This window comes from Syngnathus acus, chromosome 19 (genome assembly GCF_901709675.1).
Source record: "Syngnathus acus chromosome 19, fSynAcu1.2, whole genome shotgun sequence".
In the NCBI taxonomy this organism is placed as follows: domain Eukaryota; kingdom Metazoa; phylum Chordata; class Actinopteri; order Syngnathiformes; family Syngnathidae; genus Syngnathus; species Syngnathus acus.
In genome coordinates, this window is record NC_051103.1 from 7,444,391 (window position 1) to 7,466,631 (window position 22,241).

The following is a 22,241-nucleotide window of genomic DNA, read 5'->3' on the forward strand; positions in this document are numbered from 1 at the left end:
ACGGAAACATCATGTAATCTGAAGCCAGGATGGGCTGAATTGCCTGCCTGCCTGCCTGCCTGCCTGCCTGCTTCGGCAACTTGCTGAACTTACCCTCCCCCATCTCTTTCCAGCTCTCCTTCTGACACACACGAGCTCCATTGCACTACATACGGCGGCGGCGGCGGCCATAAAGTCTCCTATAGGTTCACAGGATAACCCTGGGAATACGACTGAGCAGCTGCTAGTTGGTCTACTGTGCTTTCTCAAAAAGCCTTTGTATATTACAGCACACCAAATTTGCTTCAACCAAATATTAGATGCAGAAATCGAAGTCATCAATATGTTAGGAAGTTGTAAAGGGTTAGGGTTAGTACCCTTGCTGCTTTAATGCACGCTGAGCAGCCATTTGTTGTTACTAGTCACCATTTTGCACACTACCCAGAATGGACTTTGGCCTAGTCTCTCTTACAGAAACCTGGAGCTACAGGTTCTGAGTTCTTGAGCCTGAAAAGGCTGTTCTTTGACTTGAATGCATCTTCTTGAGCCACTATTTTGTTGCCATGGTCCGGAGGGATGATCTCGCCTGGAGGAAAATGATAGTCAGACATGTTTTTTCTTATAATTTTCTATAACTTTTGAAATCCATTCCAGCATTTTTTGTTAAAAGTTCTGTTGTAGATTTGAAGAAACATTTGTGAAATCATCTTTGATATTTCTCTCAAATTCTCGCCCTTCTCGTAAACGTACAGGTATGTTTGTGGTCAACTGAATCTGATATTGTAGGCAAATACAATGGTATAAGCTACTGACAAATAAATGTATTTTAGCTCAATTATTTCTCCAACTTGACTTTTACCATTTGCCTATAAGACAGATGTCATCTTTTATGACGAGTCATGTTCTCAATCCAGCTTGTACATGATTTCAGTCAACCTTTTCATAAACATCTCATTAGCTTTTGTAACCATAAAGATGAAAATAAGCAGAGAGAGAGAGGCATAAAAAGAAACCCGTAACTGGATAGAGGAGATACAGTGACGCCCGATTGATGTTCTTCAGAGCTGCCGTAAGAGAATGAATATTTATTTTGAGCAGAATGAAAGAGAAAGCATTGGATAGTCATTATCCGTGTCTTTTTTAGAAGTGCAGTGCAGCAGGGTAGGACAACGAGACAGAAAAGTGGAACGTGAGAGAGAGAGAGGGAGTTCTTTCTGCTCTGTCTGGCCTCTCTCCCATAGCAACAGCGACTTAGCCACGTGAAGGCCAGTTCCTTTGAGTTCACCCACTGCATACAATTTAACCCCCTCGCTGCTGGATTACAGCACAATAGAGCAGTGCAGAGAGAACACAAAATACCATTGGCGATCGTTTGTCCGTTGTGATCAATTTCAACTATACTTTAGTGTCGTCAATTGGAGCTTATTTGACATTTGAAAAGAAATGTAGCCGTATATTTGGATAGCGCTTTCACGACAGCCTCACCTGTTGCACATTTCGGATCGTGCCACATGACAATAATCGATCCAAATCATCTCCCTTCATATTAGCGTGTCGCATACAGATTTATTGTCCGAGGTTGCAATTGGTTTTGGACGCATAGCTGTTACTCGATGAAAGAGGAGAGATGGAAGTCTCAGAGTTGCCGCTGTCACATTCGCTACTACCTAAGCTTGAAAGTCAACAAACTGGAATGCTCTCGCTTGAGGGGCAAAGGGGCTTGGGAAAACGCAGAGACTAAAATGTTCGGCGATTCTTTACAGCATTGCAATAGTGCATTGTACCAGCCTTTAAATAAGTGCCTTTTGAAAAGTCGTTTGACAGCTCTCGTCCAAATAAAAGCATAGCTAGCCATTGACATATGTTACTTGGATGAGTTGGCGTTGTGGTCGAGAGCGTAACCGGTAGGTTGCTAAAAAAAGGGATTGTCAGTGGTTACGCTGGCTCTCTTTTGCAGCCATGAGCCAGCTGTCCTTATTTATACCTCTCAACGTTTGTGTTGCGTCATTGTCGCTTATAAAAATGGTGTGCATTGTGGGATCCAAAAGTTTGAATGCCCCCTGACGGTTGTACAATTGGTTGTTTGTCCTTAAAGAAAAGAAATCAACAAAAAAATACAAAGTCAAGAAATGGCCGGTTTTTGAAATAAGGAGACACAAACATTCAAAATCGTTTCTGATATGTTTTGCGCATGGTATTTGAGAATGCGGTTCGAAAGGAAAATGAAGAAAACAATGAATCACAGCTGACATGCCTTGAGGGGAAAAGTGCTGTGCCCCTCAACTATTTACACACACAAACAGGTGTGTGTGTGTGTGTGTTGTCAAATGTCACTGGAGCGCAGCAGCACCTGTGGTGGAATGAGATTTCTGAATGGATAAAGATCCATCGTGGTGATAATAATTTGTGTGTGTGCGCGTTACCCAATCAAACTTATTACTCGCTAATTTTACGGGGAAACGCTTTTTGTTTTCAGTGAAAAGAAAACTTCGTCATTTCTGTGTGGGAGCTCGGTGGCCCGTGACCACACTTGGGTGACTTGATGCACTTGACTCTCATTATGGTTCTCCAGAGGTGCCACAGGGCAGTGCCCAGGCATGATGGGAGATCCTTAAAAAAGAAAGACTCTCATCCCAAGCCGCCCTCGTGCAATGCCGCAGTGTCTGAAAATTCCAGACTAGATCTGTGCAATATGGCTCTTCGACTAAGGCCTCTGTTTTTTATGCCCTGTGCAGTCTAACTGGTTCTGTTGACATTACAGAAGCTGCTTCTTGCTCTGCCCTGTGGATTCTGTTGACTCCAATTTCAATTGCATCCTGCAGCAGCACAACCAGAGAGAGAGCTTTGTCGTAACTTTCAGCTCAGGGGTTACCACATCGAGACGCTCCCAGGATTTGATTGACACTTTTTTTTAGTACTCTGATATGCAAATGAGGAAACCATACAGTTGTTTCGAGGCATTAGCCCTGACACGAGTTAAGGGCGAAGTTAAGTGAAGCAAAGGGCTCCCATTGTTTCATTCCATACAAAGTGAAACTTGACCTTCACAGCAGATGTCTGAAATTCGAACGGCTGTCAAAGACCTACATGTGCGCGCACGCTCACAGACAGTATATACGAATATTTGCACCAACGTGTCGATACTTGTAGTGTTTCTGTTTTCTCTGCGGGTGTCAACTGCAGCCGACTTGAATTGTTCCAAGGCCTTCCTTTATCTGCTAGCTGTTGCGGAGTTACTCTTCACTTGTCGGGGGCCCGCTGGATCACTGTGGCACATTTCTGTAGTATTTCACAGCTCGAAGGCAGCTTTTGCATGGAGCTTGCTGAAATGGCCCAAAAGTCTTTTTTTTTTTGCTTGGGGGTTAATGGAAAAAAATAGGGAGTATTTCCTCCAAATTGAAGAGAAGGGTTCTCAACCACTATGCAGTGCTACAATATGAACAAAACATATTTTATTGACTTTATTAAATAGAAGGCAGTGAGTAAATTGCTGTGATTGTTTTTCGGGGATTATATCACTACTACCAGACTTTTTCTTCTTCACCCTTTATGATTTTCACCTAGCAACTCTTTTTCACAGATTGGAGTGACATTTACACATCTCAGGAAAAATACACTTCCAGGATGTGGTGGGTGTGCCAAAATTTCTAGATTAAAAACTGGCCACATAACGCGCTAATGGGAGAATATGGATTTATTAGTATTGTTGCTATTTCATGATTAGGACACACCAGTTTTGATTGTAGTACATGTACATGTATTAAACAGATGTGTGTGTTTGTGCGTGCGTCTGTCAGTGGCAGACTGTGTGTGTGTGTGCGCACTCTGTTTACGAGCCAGGAAACATGCAATTTGAAACGGTGGGATGGTGGAATTTCAAGCCCACATGCTGTCGCAGGAGACCAAGACACGTGAGCCAGTTGACCTCAAACCATCTCCGAGAGAAGCAGACAGAAAGACTGAGAGAGGTAGACAAGGGTACATGTTTTGAGTCCATGTACTCCAAAATAAAATCTACCCACCTATTTGTGACAGTAGCCAAAATAAAGGCTGGGTCAGGGTTCGAGTATTTTCCCACGAAGGACTCTCAACTGGTCTCTTTGATGAGGCTGTCTGATGATGGCTCACTGTGGATGGTTTCACTTCACATGCACAATGGTCTTGCTGTCTTTTTTTGCCCGCTAAACTTGAGCATGTGATGGTGTGTCTAAGCAAGCTCTTTGTGCACAGAACAGCATGATAACTATTAGTCTACTTTATCCATCCATCCGTCCATCCATCATTCATTTGTTCGTTGCCCCAGCAACCAATTTGACGACCAAGAGTTGACCACGTTTGAGGTGGCATAGAACATATTTTAAAGAAAAGTTTGGACTCCCCCTTTAAATCTGACTTGACTGCTGAAGGTTCCTTTGCCTCATTAGTCCATACAGATTTGCTTCTACTGTTGTAACATCTGCACTTTAATTCACGGTCTTGACCTTCCGAAGCTTGTTGATGATGTCCGTAAATCTTTTAGTGTCTTTCTTACTGTCAGATGAGCTCATGTATCTTGTATGACAACCTCAGGAGTCGGCATACAACTTCCACACTTGATGTGCAAGCTTTCTTTCGAGTTGTTGCAGCGATATTTCATCCGTCCAGTCGTGTGAAATCAAATGTTTTCTTCTTATAATGTACTTTGCGTTTGTTCCTCAGCCAAACCTTGCACTTGAAATCATTTTTGATTGCCTACAAGAAGCGGAACAGTATCTGTCAGTTCATTATTGATGTCACTTTAATACCATGGCATTGTTTGTGTGCGTGCGTCCATGCATGCTTGACACCAGAGCTCAGCTATCAGTTACATGATATGCTGGATTTTTGGACTCTATTCTAAAATAAATAAGGTGGACTTTACAGAAAACGATACTTCTGGAGTCTTCATTTGTCGACAGATTGCCAAAACGTCACAGCGATCAGTGCACAGAAGGACAAAGTGCATTTGCTATGTAAACAATCCAGGCATTTGGTGGAAAACAGACATCCATGCCCGTGAATGAGACACAGAAATGGAAACTCGGGAAATCATAATACACGATCACATCTCCTACGGCCAAAATGAACAGCTCCCTTTGTTGTGAAATATGTTTGACTTCTGCTCAAAATTATTTTGATGAAGAATATTCTCTCAAGCTTGGGAAAAATCTTGTCATTTTGTTGCGATATTAAATGATCTGTGGTGTTTTAAAGTCTAAATGAGTTTCAGTGGAATTTAATCCAACTTTTGTTCTGCTGCCATGATGAAGTCATAATTGCATGCCGAGCAGACTCCCCCCCCCCACAAGGTATTAGTAATTCAATTCATAAAAGAAGCAATCCAATGACGTCATTTAGTTTGAACAAGAAGTAGATGGTGGCAAACTGCAACAGATTGGAACAGTGGATATTTGTATTTTTATATGTGCGGTAGCTTATGAATCCCTTGATGAAATACAGTATATTCATATTCTTTTGGCAAAGTATCAAAGTCATGCTGACCTCATATCAGTAATTGTTTTGCACAGTTTTCCAGGAAGAGCACAGGGAAATTTAATTATGCACTTTGTTGCAAGGTTCAATTGCGGTTAAATCAAAGGAAGTGAATGGGTGACCTCATCAGAGAAGACAAAGGCATTTATAAATTCATGAAATAGGTATTCGCTCCACCACAAATGTTGCTGAAGGTCTGGTTAACTGCTAGTGAGCTTTGCATATCTTTGGAGATCAATTTGTGTGGTCTTTAGGCCCCTGGTCGGGTCACCAAAAGTCATCATATGCTTGACACTCACTCAACTTTGCATATTTGTGTTCCTCTCCCCAGCTAATGGCCCAAGTTGCCAGGAACCATTCGCACTGATTCTTGTAGCCCTTTCGGCCAAAGGCAGGCTTACATTTGGATTCTCAGTAGAGTATAAAGCTCTTTTGTTGTGCACCAGATCCACTTCAGAACTTGTTTTGCGGCGTGTTGAATGGAAAACCGCTAAGCCAAATAATCACCTCTGTTATTTGAGATCTCTCTTTTTCTTAGAAATACACTGGATTTTTTTTTTTTTAATACTCTGATGCAGAGGAGTCACATGAATGTGTCGTAGAACCCAGGACTCCTCTGTTTTCAGGGATTTCACGTGATGGTAATCTGAGCCTCCCATGTAAGAATGATGGTATGTAGTAGGAACCTGACTGGACTGGAATGAAAGCATTTCGAAAGGAAATTTTCTTTCTATCATGCACTGTGTACATGTTGAATTGGGAAGAGACTTGATCTTCCAAATACAGACTCTGCAGCTGCTGGCCTAGATTTCACTCGACGATTGTCTGCTTGCAACTCTGCTATTAATAGAACTTTATCATCCAGAGAGACAGAAACACAGCCAGAGAATGTCCCGTTGGTTGATTTCTCTCAAATTCAAAACTCGTGTTAAAGCGATTGTACTGCCGCAAAATGTCATCTTGCTTTGAAGTGTCATCAACTATGAGGGTAGTTAAAAGAAGTTTTTTTTTTTTTTTTAGATTTTATTTTTACCAAAATGGGATTATGCGAAAGATCAGGGTAAGAAAAAAACAAGGGCTTCAATTCCTGATTGATTAACAATTAAATATTGACTATGGGAACTTGAGCACAGACAAACACTGTTTCTACTATTTTCTATATAATAATAATAATAATTAAAATGTACTGCATGTGTGATTTAATTCAATTTGACTTTGCCTGATTTGGTAGCTGCTAAAATGTCCTTTCATATTTTCCGTTTTAATTGGGTACATCTCGATGACACGCCGGAGTCGACCGTATTATCTTGTCAGAAATGAAGAGCCGATGGATGTGGGACAGTGGGAAAACACAAAGCCAAAAGCATTTCAGCATGACTTTAGAGCTGCATGTTTGAGTCGGTATTTTCCCAGGAATGTGTCTGAAACAACATTGGGCTATTTTTGGCTGTGCCTTTTCCTTTCCTCTCACCTCTCCCTCCCTCCTTCCCTCTTTCTTCTCTCCTGGGCTCACACATCCTTCATATGAGGAGATGAAAAGGAGGAGAAGAGGGGGCAGCATCACATCACTGTGCCGCTGAAGGCTGTTTACGTTGCCTCTCTCTTACTCTCCATCTCAATTGTTGTGTTTATCCCTCCTCTGTCTTCCTCTTCCCTCCTCTATTTGATCATCTCCCTTCTTCTTCCTGATACGTATGACCTTGTAGGATAGGGAACGTCTCTTGGTGCTGTCATCGACGATTACTTCAGCTCACGTGCGCTCTCTTTCTCTCTCGCTCTCGCTCTCTCTCTGCTTGGAATTATTTACATACCAGTGAACCCTCACAAGCAGCTACTCTATTTCTCCTCACGGTCTTCATACATGTTGTATGCACTTGTTCATTTGAAGATACAAGCAGATGGAGGAGTCCATCATTTGGTCCTTTTTTAATTCAATCAAAAGTGTTTCCAAAAGACACACTTGTATTCATGAAACATTTATTGTAAAGATACTGATTTGAATATTTTGGATGCTCAACAGGCACATTATTATTACTCACTGTTCCTGCTGCTAGGTTTTTAAAAATAAATATTTGTATTTCTTAGTATGGAAAAACATAAGAGAAATTCGCAACATTTCCGGTGATTCTCAATTATTTTCTGTTATGCCCCCAAGGAAAAAGAAAATATTTCTCCTCAGGGATGATTTGTCTACAAAACTGTAATAAGTACACCTCGCCATAACATTGTTCCCTGAGGTCACCCGCGTAGCAGCGCTATCGCAAAATGAATCATATGAAATGACTTTTGTTTTACGGCCTCACGATTCGACGGCATTATCACATCGTCAGACTTTTGACATCCTTGAATCAAGTCCATCTGCCATCCGATGCTTAATTGCAAAGGTCGCTATTACGCCAGTGATGGTGTGTGGGTATCGCTTCATTTGTTTGCTGTCGTTTCAGTCTGAGGCCAAGTTAGGCCAGCCGATATCAACTGCTTGCTGATGCCATCTCGACTTATGAGGACATGGGGGGGGCAACAGTGCAGTGATGTATAATCTGCCCATCCATCACTCACGACTGCTGAGCAGCTTTCTGGCTGGCTGCACCGCAGCGGCTCACAGCCAATGAACACCAGACCTGAAAGCAAACAGCCAATGCAGACAGAGTGCTTAAATCTACCTTGGAAAATAGAAAGTGAGAAAAATGCTGCTTTTATGCACCTAGGATATTCTTCAGACTGGATATTGAGGTTTCTTCTGCAGATTTCTCTGGCATGATATTGTCATTTTGCTAGCTTGTGGATTTCCTATTGTCACACGAGCGAAACAACATGAGGCAGTCATAGATTGATGTCAAGGAAAACAAATCCCCTCACTTTTCAAAATCAAATATTTTTCAGCCTCAGATCATGTATAAACAAAAAGTGCTGCAAGTTTTTTGGTTTTTCCATTTTATTTATACGGCTCGCGATGGTCGGGGACACTAATAATAAAATAATTGGCCGTAACATAACAAACTATCTAAAAACAAATACTTTCCAGATGCAATGCAACCTTTCCAAAACACATTCTCGCATCTGATTAGGGTGTCAGCAATTACAACCTCACTTTTTAAATGATATTGATCGTATTTCACGCTTGGCTGTTTTCCCATTCTCCTTTGTTCTCTCTTTCTGTTGTACCTGCTCACTGTGGATAGAAAATGTGCACTGGTGTGTGTGTGTGCGTGTCTGCTGCCTCCAGTTTCTATAGCAACAGACAGTTTTATCATTCTTGTCGCATGTATGTTTTTGAGCTGCATGCAATGTTTTTGGGCACATGTGGACAGACAGACATTACATATGAGGGTCATTCACTTCATTGTGATTAGGTCATAAAGACAGCAGGACATGAGTCATTAATGTGTATGCCAGGCAGTTTGTGTGTGTGTGTGTGTCTGTGTGTGTGGGTTGTGTGCGTGTCCACACATTTGGTAAGGTCATTTTATGACTCATTGTTTTATGAACATTGAAAGCTCTCAAGTGAGTGTCAGGCAGCAAAATATGATAAGTGTTGTTTACTGTGCTTTTGTTTTGGTGTAAAAAGATTGGTGGTTGATTGATAGGAGTATTTCTTCTGCTCTATTTAGTTAGCAATTCAGAAAAATTGGTGTTCCAAAGTATTGGTTTGGTAAGTTTTATTTTGAAGTTGGCCTTCTCACGGAACAATTGATATGGCTATCTTGACTTCTTTCTTACAGTGCACAAGTAAATAAGTGGGCTTTTTTTTTTTTAAACAGAGCTACACAAATTACTCGAGGATTATTGTCAGCCCGACAGGTCAATGACGCCCATGTTGGCAGTGTCGTTACTTTGCTGTTGGCCTCTCGCGGCGTCATAGCAACAAAGGGAGTGAGTGTGTGTGGTGTGTAAAAGATATTCGTTCTTCATGCACCACATCCGGTGGGAGCTTCATTTCTTCTTTTATAATATGTCATATTTATTGAAGTTATTAATGAATTCAGACTCATTTGAATATGATCAAAAAGCATGTGGCTGGGATTATATCAAATTATTATTATGACGCAACGGGAAAAAATAGATGACTGCTCAGGATCCTGAGAAACTTCAGTTATCCATGCTGACTTTTATGTTACAGATGTTTTTTTTTTATTATTTTGAAAGGGCACAGAGATGCGCACAATTATTCCATGTTTAAACAGTCAGATTGGTGTGTGTGTGTGTGTTATGAGGTTGACTTCAGAATAAAGGGAGTAGCTGTCATGATCAATATTCAGAGGAGATGCAGAAGAATGGCCGAGTTGAAAAATAGATTGAGGTAATGACAAACAGGGAGAGGCAGCAGGAAGAGTAAACAAAGGACAGACTGACGTAGCTGCTGTCTGCTGGCTTAAGAGTGATTACTCGTTTGACTGCGGTAGTCCAATCCGGCAGAGGGGGAGGGGAGGGGAGGGAGGGTGACTGACTGACTGACTGACTGAGGAGAGAGCGATGGATGCACCCACTGATCTCTGTTGCATGCTCTCACTCTCCTTATGGATCCGAGACAGGGGGGAGGAATGAAAGAACATGGCGTGCCTGTACAATGAAGATATCATGTCTTATGTAGGCGGATAGACTCCAGACAGGCGATTTACACTGAATACTTTTGATCGTCAACAAAATCTTTTTATTCCTGTGTCAACCTGTGTTTTATTAAAGACAACGGTATTTTATTTTCGACCCCAAAATGACTTCAAATACAGTGCTGCAGTTCATACAAGGTTGTAGAGACCTTTGAAATGTCTATGCAATGCATCCATTTCATTTGAATGGTCGTAAAAGGTGCCCTCTATTTATCCGTCCGTCCGTCCATCAAGTGACGTGGCCATCATGATTGCAAATATCGTTTGTTGATCCATTTGTGTCGTGTCTTGCAGGTATACGTGGAATTTGATGACCAGGAATGGGAGAAGAGAGAGTGGGTGAAGGTCTATGACGATTTCCAGCTGTTTCTCCTCGAGCACCAGCTGGTCTGGGCCAAGAGGAAGGAAGGAGCAGGAGGAGCGGGAGCAGGTGGAGGAGTAGGTGGCCTGCTGCAGGGAATCAAGGCTAAACACATACAGTGGCCTGCCCTGGTAAGAACTTTGTTTGCTATTTATAGAACTGACACAGCCACCACCACAAAGCTGTGCATAGTCAACCGTTTTAGCATATGGCTCGAATTGTATTCGTTGAATTTCCTGGGAGCAGTATTTATCTTCATTGTGAGTCTTGGAAAGTGGCAGCCTTGCCATATGACGTATCGTCTTGAAGGCCATGTATTGCGAGACGTGTTATTGTATACTGACACCTCCTATGACAGGCAGCAAGCTTAATGCATTAGCCCCATTGTTCTTTCCGAAAACACCAGATAGACAGAGAGAGAGCGAGAGCGAGAGAGAGATTTCATCTGTGATCCGCATATTACGTCATTTCTCTGCAAGCATTGCAAAGTGGAAGCTCAGTCCAGACCCTCATCAATGACACGATGTGAATCTCAATGACCATACATCAGCCAAGAGCACAGGAGAGTGGTTATGAGACTTTTATTGAGATGTTGTCTGATCTCTGTTTCTGAAATGACAGAAAAAGAGGGAGTCTTTGCTTTGGCTCCTCTTGGCTTTCTACGGACCATGTTACCTAGCAACAGTGGCGGTGAACACTGCACACTGTAGTTTGATTTAATTCATATGATGAGAAGGATTTTTTTTTTGTCCCTGCAACCAATATGAACAGGTTGTGATATCATTTCAACCCCCCAAAACTACACTGAAAATCGGGGGAGATGAGTAACGCTATTGACTTTATATTTGACTTTATTAATTCAATCCCTCTTGAGACTTGAAGTGGACATTTCTATTACTAATTCAGTACACATCTGTAGTAGACGTCCCTGGAGATAAAAATGCCTCGCCTCATTTCCCCCAAATATTTATACTTCCCCTCGCAACGCTCCTCTGTGGATATGAAGTGATCAAAAGATTCGCCCCTACACGCTACACTACCCTCCGTAAACACTGCGCTGTGAGCGAGTCTGTGACTTAGTGACATCGTCTCGTCTTCTGTGCATGCGGGTCTCTTTGGGTATGCGTTTCGTTCACGCCACAGACAGACTGAGTTGGCATTTAGTATGTAACGTAACACACACCAAAAAGCATTCCACACAAAAATCAAAGGCTGATAAAAGTAACAACAAAATGGGAAAAAAACCAGACTTCAAATTCAGAATGCATTACACACTTGATATTTGCACATACCAAACAAAACTTTGCTGCAACGATCCATTTTATTGCCATGTTTTTGTTGGTCTCATTCTGATTGATGCATTCAAATCGCCTGGGTTTTTGCACTTTCCCTCAAGTATTGTAAAGTGGAACATCCAACTGTTCCAAAAACTGGACCTAATCTGCACAGATTTAGGGCTCGAATTTTGTGATTGGCACAAATCCGGCATGACACGTGGTATTGATCATTTTGGAGGCACGCACATATTCGGAAAAAATGGTGGCGTGCACCGTCGTGGGCATGGACACGGCCAAACATTCAGTGCATGTTCAAAACGTCGTTCAACTTTTTCTGGTTCTTGCTGTGTGACATTATGATTGTTTCAAAAAGGAAAGCAAAAAAATCAAATAAAACACTAGGTTAAAAAAAAAAGCTGTTGGAAAGGATTGCTCACTTGTACTTCCGCTCGAACAGGAAGTCACACCCATCATTGTTTTGACAGCCGAGCCCTCAGGAATAAGATGGATAAGTCCATGGGTAGAGTGAATGATACAAGTTTGAGGCAGTGGGACAAAGTGAAAGAGAGCGAGTCATAGAATGTGGTAAGAGAGGAAGTGAGTGCTGTTGGCCAAGCCTCGCTTGGGTCCCTCCCTCCCTCCGTCTCCCTCTCCTCTTTCTCTCATTCCCTCTCTCACTCCTTGCGTCAACAGCCGTTAAAATGTCGGCTCTATAGCTTGTCCTCTGCTTCGCTTTCTCTCCCTCTCGGCCATCTGTCTTTTTTTTTTTTTTTTTTTACCCAAAGAGGAAACCACTTTTTTCTTTCTCTGCCTTCTATATACCCTCATCTCCCAGTCTTGTATTTCTGCTTCTCTCTTTTGCGGGGTGGAAAAGCTTTTTGGGGGTTTTCCAAGGTTCTTTCTTCACTGCCATTGCTTCTTGATGTTATTTGAAGACGAAGGAGAGAGGTAATCTGCCACTTTTTGTTCACTGTCTTCTTTTAAGTCAATGGAATTTAAACCATGTCACAGAATAAAGGATTAAAGTAAGCACTTTGCAAGGATAGTGCTATTTAGCAAAAACTCTCGACAGAGAATCAAAATGTGAGCGTTTTATTTTATTTTTTTCTAGCAGCTTGATTTTGTTTTGTGTTTACACAGCAATACATGCTGAAGCTGTATATAAATATTCTATGGAAGCGTGACTCCAATTTTATTCCCACGCTACATGCAGTTTTGATCACACTACAAAGATCAACAGATTTTACAGTGAGTCACCAAACGGCCAGATGCTAGCTAGTACGAGATGCGACTTACTGATATGTTCATTTTTCAATTCATTTGTAAAATATTGGTTGCATGCTTCTGGGACTTTTGAGCATATTTGATATATATTGTATCTGCTCTTCTTTTATCAACCTGCTCCAAAATATGTTTAGGCCATTGTCTGTCAAAGCTATTGTTTTGAACGACCGCTTACTATGCAATACTTTTTGAAGCAAAATGACACTTGCATTAGGGGATTTCATATAAGAACTCCAATTTCACGTTCTGGTTGTACTCTATCACATTTTTAATCCATAAAAAGACACAAGTAGCTTACGAAAGAGAATGTGGGCGAGAGTAAAAACAAAACAAAAAATGAGGCTATATTGAAAGGCAGAACTCTGTCTCATTTATTGGAATGCAACCAGTGCATATTTTCACAAGCTTCCCCTTTTTATGCATATAAAATCATACACATGACTGTAGCTTATATACATACTGCTTGGAGATGTGTGCTTGGCAGCTGTGTTTTGCTCCCTTATAAACCGTCCATGGATTTTGTGTGTGACGGATGACATGTACCCGGATTGGCTGTAATTGACGATTCATCTTTTGAAATATCGGTGAAATCTTGTGGCAGAACCCCGCTCTTTGCGAGATTGGTGATTTGTTGCAAATCTTTTCATCTAGGCCGATTTGAATTCCGACCCTCTCGACATAATATGTGCGTGCCAGTATTGCGGTATTTAATGTCATTTCTTCATTTATCTGTAAGAGACAGAGCAGTTGTGTTTTGACAAGACTGGTCAGTTAGTATCGGAGCAATAAGCAGATTAGTGTACAGTCCAACCTGTGCATGGAAAGCAGCTGTTTAACTCTGACCCACATAGAGAATGCCCATTCATTCAGCCACAAGTCATCTCCGTGTTTTATTTTTACTTGTGGAAAGAAAAACTGCTCTTATCATCCATGACGAAGGACAAATAGTTCTAACTTCGTCTACATCCTGAACATGAGCTATATTCATGTCATGCGTCTCACGGGTGTTTCCTGTTTGCTCGCAAATGACCTCAGATAAAATACTCTTGTAGTATTGATGTGTTAAAAAGAAAGACTGGCTTCAAAAACAAAGTATTTCTTGAAATTTGAATTCAAAACGATCTTCAACCGCACCCGCCGTTACTTTAACCAGATTCGGTGTCGAAAATGCACTTACAATAATGGAGAACTAAGGAAATGATGAATCATGTGTGGGTTGGTAAGTAGAGTGGAATCATCACTCAAAACTCTTTTTCTCGGATTAAGACTGAAAATGTGAGTTAGCGAGCGAGCGAGTGAAAGCCCTTAAAGATTAAAAGTCTATATGAAACTAAGTATCATCAATTGGAAATATGTCATTCATAGATAAATAGACTAACATATGAACTCTCTGGCCTACTAAATAAAGCTGCAGACACACACAATCACACAAGCTGTGTTTTGTCGAATGCACAACATGACACTGGCTCCCATGGGTGTATGACGGCGGCGTCCCAGCGGTCATGTTTCCCCTCCTCTCGTCGCTCCATGACAGACTGGACTGACCCTGTTATATAACCATCAAATCATAGCAACAGCCCACAAAATGAGTGTTCAGTCCTCGGATGCATAATGGCGCTCCTCCTAAGTGATTTCATGATACAGAAAATCAGGCAACACATGGCCACGGTCTGATTTCGGTGCAAAGTTAAATCTGCACGTCAGATAAAACGTGCAAAGTACACTGGTAGAATAAACATTTAAATGAGCTACATCCACTTTGGAATGCTTTCTGATTTACAACGATTGATTTAATAAAAACGGAGCTTGGTTTACTTGTCATTTATTCGTTACAGTCTAGCTGGGAAGAGAAACTGGAGTTGCTCAGCTTTATTCTGTCTGATTGATGGACCGTGTGTATTATGTCACATCAAAATAGAGTGTACTGCTTTTGAATTGTCAGTCTTTCTGGTTTATTCGTCACTCTCGGGCTTCTTTTCTCTTTCTTCCCATCCAGCCTTCTCGCTGTGACTTTTCATGTCTCCATTTGTGCTTGTTTATTTTTTTTTCTTCAATATATATGTTTTTATTATAGCTGTGCAGTCTATAAACTGACATTTGGTCTAAAATGACTTTATCGTTGTCTTTCCAAGTCATCATGAGTCTTATAATGCGACTTAGTTGTTGTTTGTTGACCAAATTCTTTGTGTTTGTTTTTTCCTCCTGTGCAGGCATTTAAGCCAGTGGTGGGTAAGAGCCTGTTGTCATCAGTAACAGCGGTGGAATTCTTACTCGACCGACATCTGGACTTCCTGTCTGACCATTCAGCCTACCAACCCTACCAGGTCAATATTAAATCGCCCGTCAAATGCACCGCAGAATTGTTTCAACTTATAATAAGAAGCTCACAAATAATAGCAAACAAGAGTACATCGATGCTTTTGTCGTCTTTTATTCCAAAGTTACCACTTGTCATTGCGGCTGCCCAATGGACTTTTGACTTTTTGACTATGGGCTGCCTGCCCAGAGTCATTGAGCTGCAATATGCTTGGAATGCAAATGTGCACTGAGGCAATCAAATCTGGCACGCCCAGGATTTTTTTTTCACTACACATACGCGTATACGCACCACTTAATGTACATTAGTATTACACTACTTTAGATACCATGACTACTTCTTTTGCTTCCATTTCTATATTTTGGCAAATACATTACTGCCACAAAAAAGTCAGCAAGATAGGTAGCGGGGGCTTTGGGTGTCTCAGGACAAGTCAAACTACTTGTAGTCGGTAAAGTTGTTAATACCGATAGCCACCTTCATGCATTAAATCATAGGCCCGGGGGCCAGATACAGCCCGCCACATCATTTTATGTGGCCCGCAAAGACAAATTATGTCATTACTAGAATTGCAAATTGTCTTCACTTTTAATCATCTCTTTTAATACCAGTTTGAAAACGACAGTTTGTTTTGCAGCTTTGACTCTATGGAATATGAGGTGCTCATACATTTATTTGGGTTGACAGTCGTAATGGCCCCTCCGAAAGAAGCTAAAATGAGTTTGACACCCCTGCAATAAAGCAAAGTGGGACTCTCACTCTCTTCCCGACACATTGAGGCTCACACTCGCCTACCCTCTTAAGCAGCAGTCCAGGTTGAGCCCTTCAACAGTGACTTCATTGTACAGTTTATGCCAAACAGATTGCAGCCCCCTCCCTCGTATTGCCTCGCTCTTCCTGACCAACTGGAAAAACAGAGAGGGGAGTGGCCATAGTTTCATTGCTGTCTGTGTCTGTGTGTGTGTGTGTGTGAGAGACGGAGAGTGAGTAAGAGAAGGACTGTTTTTACAGCTCGGAAGAGTTCAAAGGTCTCCAGAATAAGCAGCTCTGTTTGTGGGCATGGGTGATTTAGCAAGAGGAGAGGGAGTGTGTGTGTGTGCGTGCGTGATTTGAAAGTGAACAAATGGGGGGGTGGAGAAACCCTTGCTGCTGACTCAAGTTTAACCAAGCACACACACACACACACACACACATCAGAGCCCAAAGTAATGTATTTTTGCTCTGTCCTTAGCAGCTGTTTTCCATTTGGCCGTGCACTGAGAGCAACAATGTTAGCAATAAAAGTCAATGTCTAACATCTGAACAAATTTCAATATCATCCTGCATCCGTTTGACTCCTCCGTAAACCTCCAGAAGATTTGTTTTGCATTGTGGTGCGCGTGGCTCAACGATGAATTGCTTAAGCTTCCCGTTAATGCGGAAATGCAAGTCGTTCATTTTCAGCTTCTATCGCGTTGCCGTCGTATTTGAACTGATTGCAACTTCTCGAACAGATCATAAAACGTAGTCTCTTTTGGCTGTTCCGCTAACTTTTTACAACCCAATTGAATATTAATGAGGCCAACGATTATTGTTGACAGACAGTCCTTTCTGCACAGCATCTTAATGACTGACACTTGCATTCCAAACAAATGATAGCATTGGTGTTGTTTGGGGCGTGCCAATAACTTGTTGACGGAGGTCTTGTGTAGGTAATAATATAAGTTGGGAGACCAATTTGAAAGATTGACTCCTTTCAGTCAGGTCTGACAATCGCCATTTGAGTCTTGGCACGGCTCTGCTGAGCAAATCAATATGTTCCATCAGTACATGAGGAACAGATTGACCTCAAAACATCCTTCTGCAAAACAAATAGATATCAAACATTAATTTGTGTCCTGTTCTGACAAAGTTTCCCTTTGTAAACAGAATCTGGGACATAATAGTCTACTGTTATGGTTGGGAATGATAACTGGCTCAGACTGTTCACTTCACAACAACAAAGTGTAAAAGTGCAGACATGATATGTATAGGATACGCCATTCCAATAAGCTATTTTTAGTGTGTATGCTTGGTTTTAATTTAGAGCAGAAAAAGTAGAAGACGCTGAAATGAAAGCCAGATTTTTTTCTTGAGTTCTACAGCGTTGCGTTGTCATAGGTATTGCACAAAACTGAACAAATATCACTTGGCTTGTCACATTTTCCCTCACCATTTTGAGTATATACAAAACTATACTGTATGTACCTGCCCAATCAGAGACTTTGTTTTATTTACTCCTATAAAATATGCCAGAACATTGACATTTTTATTTGGGGAAAAAATGGCATGGTTTACCCTTTTGCCCTCTGAATTTCACAACCGTGATTATGTGTAGCTACAGACGAGTACGAAATTAATGAAGTTTGATTTTAGATCAATATTTGTTGCTCCCCTCTGATTCAGCAGTCATTTGTAATCATGAAAGCCCTGCCAAAGTAACCGCAATGGAACTATTTGCGCATCGAAAAATCTCAGATGTGGTCAACGCGGTTTGGTCTTTTTGGCATTGGCTTCTTTTCACAACTGCGTCCGTTTCTTTATTTCACTCGGTGGCACCGTGAAATCGATTTAAGAGATGAGTTGTTGGTGTTAAATGAGAAACCTTTGTGTTTGCCAACTACATTTTTTACATTTTTGGTTGTGCGTTTTTTTGTCTGTTTTGAAACGATTCTCTTGAAGCGTGCATTCCACTTTTTTTTTTTAGGGTTTGTTACCTTTCAGAGTGAACCTCTTTGGAAGTGGAAAGTGTTTGACATACTGACACGTGTATTTCATTTGTCTTTCAGGATGAGGTGGACAGTCAGAATCCAGTGTTAAGAGACAATCCCCAGCTCCATGAGGAATTGAAGGGTTGGCTCAAAGACCAGAAAGTGCAGGAAATTTTTATGCAAGGTAAGCTGGGGAGGAAATATGTGCTCTACTCATAAAATCTTTGTGCCTCACTTTTATGCCAGATTCATTTTTGCTCAAATGATTCAATTGGATTTTTCAGGTCCCTATTCATTGAATGGCTACCGTGTGCGCGTCTACAGACAAGACTCGGCCACCCAGTGGTTCACAGGCATCATTACACATCACGATCTTTTTAGCCGAAACATGGTCGTTATGAATGATCAGGTACGCTCTCATCCATAATCTCAAATTGCAATGTGTGTTACAGATGAATAGCCAGCAGTCATTCAGGTCTACAATCTTTTTTTGTTAGGTGCTGGAGCCTCAGAATGTGGATCCATCCATGATCCAGATGACCTTTCTGGATGATGTGGTTCATTCCCTACTGAAAGGAGAAAACATCGGCATTACCTCCAGACGAAGGTCGCGATCCAGTCAGAACAACAATTCTGCACATGTGAGTCCACCCACCCACATCCAAAGCTATTGAGGATTCCTTATTATGATGATTATTTTTACATGTTAAAGATGACGGGAGGGAGACCCGGCGGGACCACTGCCAACACTCAGGTACTCCGTCGCCCGCCCCTTTGTTGCCTACTACATAAGAGAGTTACTGTTATCCTTCCTCTGTTAATATGTAAATCAAGGTTTATTGTTCCAATTGGTCTTTGTAACGCTTGGTGTCAATGTTTATTTTTTTTCATGTTAATTAATGACTTTTCCAGGACATTTTATCCTGCTCTCTAAATCTTTTGGCAGTCCCAATCGGTTCAGTAATGATTGCCACGTACAGGCAATGAGTGACATCATGACACATACCCATGCCTCAAAAATGACTAACAGAACCATTTTGGCAAGATGAGAGGAAGCGTTACTTTAGTAGTTCTGTCTGGACCTTACTCTTGCTAATGCAGAATATTCGCCGCTCTTCCAGAGTCATTATACGCGAGCCCAAGCAAACAGCCCCCGTCCAATCATGACTTCATCGGGCCCCAACCCAAAGGGTTCTCAAGGGACGCTGGCCTCCCAGAGTCAATCATTGCAAACATCCAGCCAATCGCACCATTCTCCCAGTGGCAACGCACGGGAACAGAGAGAACAGCGCAACTCTCGCTCGTCCCGGAGGAAAGGATCGGATAGCAGCGTCGCCGACGACGACAGAGACAGGAGAGAAGTCGGAGGCAAAGGTGAGCTTCTCCCCAGGCCTTTTTGGGTGTATCTTGCACACAGGAACAAATCCAAATCATTTCTTTTCTTTCATTCTACAGACTCGAAGTCAAAGGCCAAACAGGCAATAAACAAACGCAGGAAGGGCGAGGATGAAGAGAAGAAGGCAGGTCTGAAGAGACTGAAGACAGACACGACGACGTCTGACTTCTCGGAGAGCAGCGACTCTGAAAACCCGCACAAGAGGACGGTCCATTCGTCATGCTCCTCTTCGTCGTCCTCCTCGTCCTCCTCGTCCTCCTCGTCCTCTTCCTCGTCCTCCGAGCCCAACTCTGAGAATGAATTAAAGACTCGCAGCAGTGATGTGAAATCAAAAATGGAGGATGAGGAGAAGACACTAATTCAGGCTGTCAAAATGAACGATTCTTCATCTCCCATGGGTCGCCTGTCCCCGTGGACCGAGCTTCAATCGACAGAGGACGGCAAGGAAACAAGCAAAATGATCACTAAAGAGGAGGAAGAATTGGTGGCAGTGACGCAGATCACCCAATCTCCACGGCAACAGATGCCTCTCATGTCTGACACTCTCCAGGCTACCAACCTCGAGAGTAGCAAGAACACTGTGAAAGGTGACTTGCTCTCATTCATACCAGCTCTCAATTTTCTGATGGTTCTAACGGTTGTGTGTGTTTTTTTTTTTTTTTTGAAGTCTCACCTCGATGTCAGACACCTTCCTTGTCCCACCTCCACGGCAGCGGCGTGATTGACATCACAGATGATGCGCAGGCCACCGTGCATCAAGAGAGTTCCGAGGCCGTGTCAGCTCTGCTGGCTTCCCAGAAGGCCGAGTCCACGGCCCTCTCACCTTACCTCACCTTGCATCCGTCCCCCGTTTCCTCGCCTCCTGTCCCTCCATCACCTTCACCCTCGGAAGGTGGCCGAAGGACAGAAATGGAGCCTGTGGTGCAGCAGGCTCTAATAGCAAGCCGCAGCTTAAATAACAAGATGGAGTTTTCTTCTTCGGAGGTTATCAGGTAAGAACAAAGTGGAATGTGCTTTGGTTGTTCCTAAAACTCCTTCAATTAGCTTTTGTTTTGTTGACATCTTGTGGTTTTTTTTTCCCAGACCTGTGACTTCAATGGCTGATCCTCTGATGCTGATAGACAAGGAAAAAGTCGTCATTCCCCATCCTTTTCTTCATCCACCTCATCAACAGCAGCAACACTACACGTCCGGCATCAAAAGTCCGTCTTTATCTGAGGAGCAAAGCAAACAGCCGCACCACCCTGACAAGATGAGCACCACAGTCCTCTCCACTGACTTTACAACCAAAATGAACCCTAACCCAACCTCCCTCGACTCCATCAAACAAAAAAGCCAGCAGCCCAACAACTCCCCGAGCCATCCATACCCCAGCACAAGTCCAGCAGACCATATCAAGTCGAAGCCCCACTTAGCCCTGGTGGATCTGTCCAAACCTAAACCCAATACCTCTCCAGAGGTGTCGAAACATAAAATGCCAAGATACTGTGATAGCTCCTCCCCTCCATCAGGTCGTTTGTCCGCTAAAGTAGAAACAACTGAGCCTCCTCGATGTGGTTTTAAGCCAATAGCATCTCACTCAGAGTCAGGTGGGGGCAGCAGCACCACCACCACCACCACCAAGAGCCCTCTAATTATCGATAAGAATGAGACATTCACTGTTTACAGGGACCCAGCTCTGATCTGCTCAGACAGTGAAAACTCCTCTAACCATGTGGCGGCATATCTCCATCCTCACCTACACGGCCTCCACTCGCCAGCTCCCCGCTCCCCTTGCCTGACCCCTTCATCCCACCCACATGCTGCCTCTCACCTCCTTGCTCCTCCTCACACATCAGGCCTACCTCACCCACACCTTCTACCCCCTGGGGTTCTCTCAGCCATGCCTCCTCCTCACGCAGCGACCCTCTTGGGGGGGCACCCTCAGCTGGACTCCCCTGGAGGTCTAGGTCACCTTGCCCTACCTCACCAGCAGCAGCAGCAGCAGTTCCTACAGGTCTGCCTCATATCTAGGATGTTGTGTTTTTCCTCTCGCTTCACATCAACCCACTTTGCATGTTTTCAGGGTCAGGGAGCCCCTTCAGCTCTGCTCAGCCAGCCTCATAGTGGAGCTTCGACTTTGGGCATCTACCCCATCATTTGGCAGTATCCCAATGGAACGCCGAGTTCCTACCCACAAGGGCTCAACCTACCTCCCTCAACTAAATGGGTTCACCCTGAAAATCCAGTTGCTGTCAATTCTGAGGTGTCGCTCCGAAAGGTATGTGAATTATTTTTGCTGAACCTAATTGTTGTTTAGAAAGGTCCATCCTGATTCTTTATTTTGAAATGCGCTTTTCCTGTCCAGAACGCAGCCAGCCCATGGTTGCACCAAGCTGTCGGTAGCGCAAGTGACAGTTTGGGTTTGCTGAGTCACGTTCCCGTACGACCCGCCAGTGCTGACCCCCACCGCCCCTCTGTTAAAATCAACACGCACGCCAGCCCACCGCTGTCAAAGATCAGCGTGGACATTCGGAAAGAGTGAGTCGCTTTCATCGGAACTGTGCCGTCGTTTAACCGAGGGCTTTTACCCAAAAACATTTCTTTTCTTAGAGATGTGGATAAGAGAGGCTTTATGGATCCATTAAGAACATTAACATTAGCCCAGCTGAAACAAGAACCAACGGAAAATCACAGGAGCATGAGTGGGAAAGATGGCCAGCTTCACCGCCTCTACTTGGACCCTCACAGCAAAGCACGCCTGGCTCATACACAGGTATACTACTCTCAAATACAAAGGG

At 42.8% G+C, this 22,241-nt stretch overlaps 1 protein-coding gene across 2 annotated transcripts in view; it reads left to right on the top strand.

Annotated features, from left to right (window-relative positions):
- jmjd1cb (jumonji domain containing 1Cb) overlaps nucleotides 1–22,241 on the top strand; it is a 34,000-nt gene that overhangs the window by 4,277 nt on the left and 7,482 nt on the right. For both annotated transcript variants that reach the window (XM_037278559.1, XM_037278560.1), the window contains exons 2-14: nucleotides 10,392–10,589; nucleotides 15,230–15,343; nucleotides 18,144–18,249; nucleotides 18,350–18,474; nucleotides 18,563–18,706; nucleotides 18,778–18,819; nucleotides 19,187–19,439; nucleotides 19,521–20,048; nucleotides 20,129–20,453; nucleotides 20,545–21,457; nucleotides 21,527–21,721; nucleotides 21,809–21,981; nucleotides 22,054–22,216. In XM_037278559.1, the coding sequence (XP_037134454.1) occupies nucleotides 10,392–10,589; nucleotides 15,230–15,343; nucleotides 18,144–18,249; nucleotides 18,350–18,474; nucleotides 18,563–18,706; nucleotides 18,778–18,819; nucleotides 19,187–19,439; nucleotides 19,521–20,048; nucleotides 20,129–20,453; nucleotides 20,545–21,457; nucleotides 21,527–21,721; nucleotides 21,809–21,981; nucleotides 22,054–22,216 (3,279 nt within the window). The remainder of the gene's footprint in view (nucleotides 1–10,391; nucleotides 10,590–15,229; nucleotides 15,344–18,143; nucleotides 18,250–18,349; nucleotides 18,475–18,562; nucleotides 18,707–18,777; nucleotides 18,820–19,186; nucleotides 19,440–19,520; nucleotides 20,049–20,128; nucleotides 20,454–20,544; nucleotides 21,458–21,526; nucleotides 21,722–21,808; nucleotides 21,982–22,053; nucleotides 22,217–22,241) is intronic.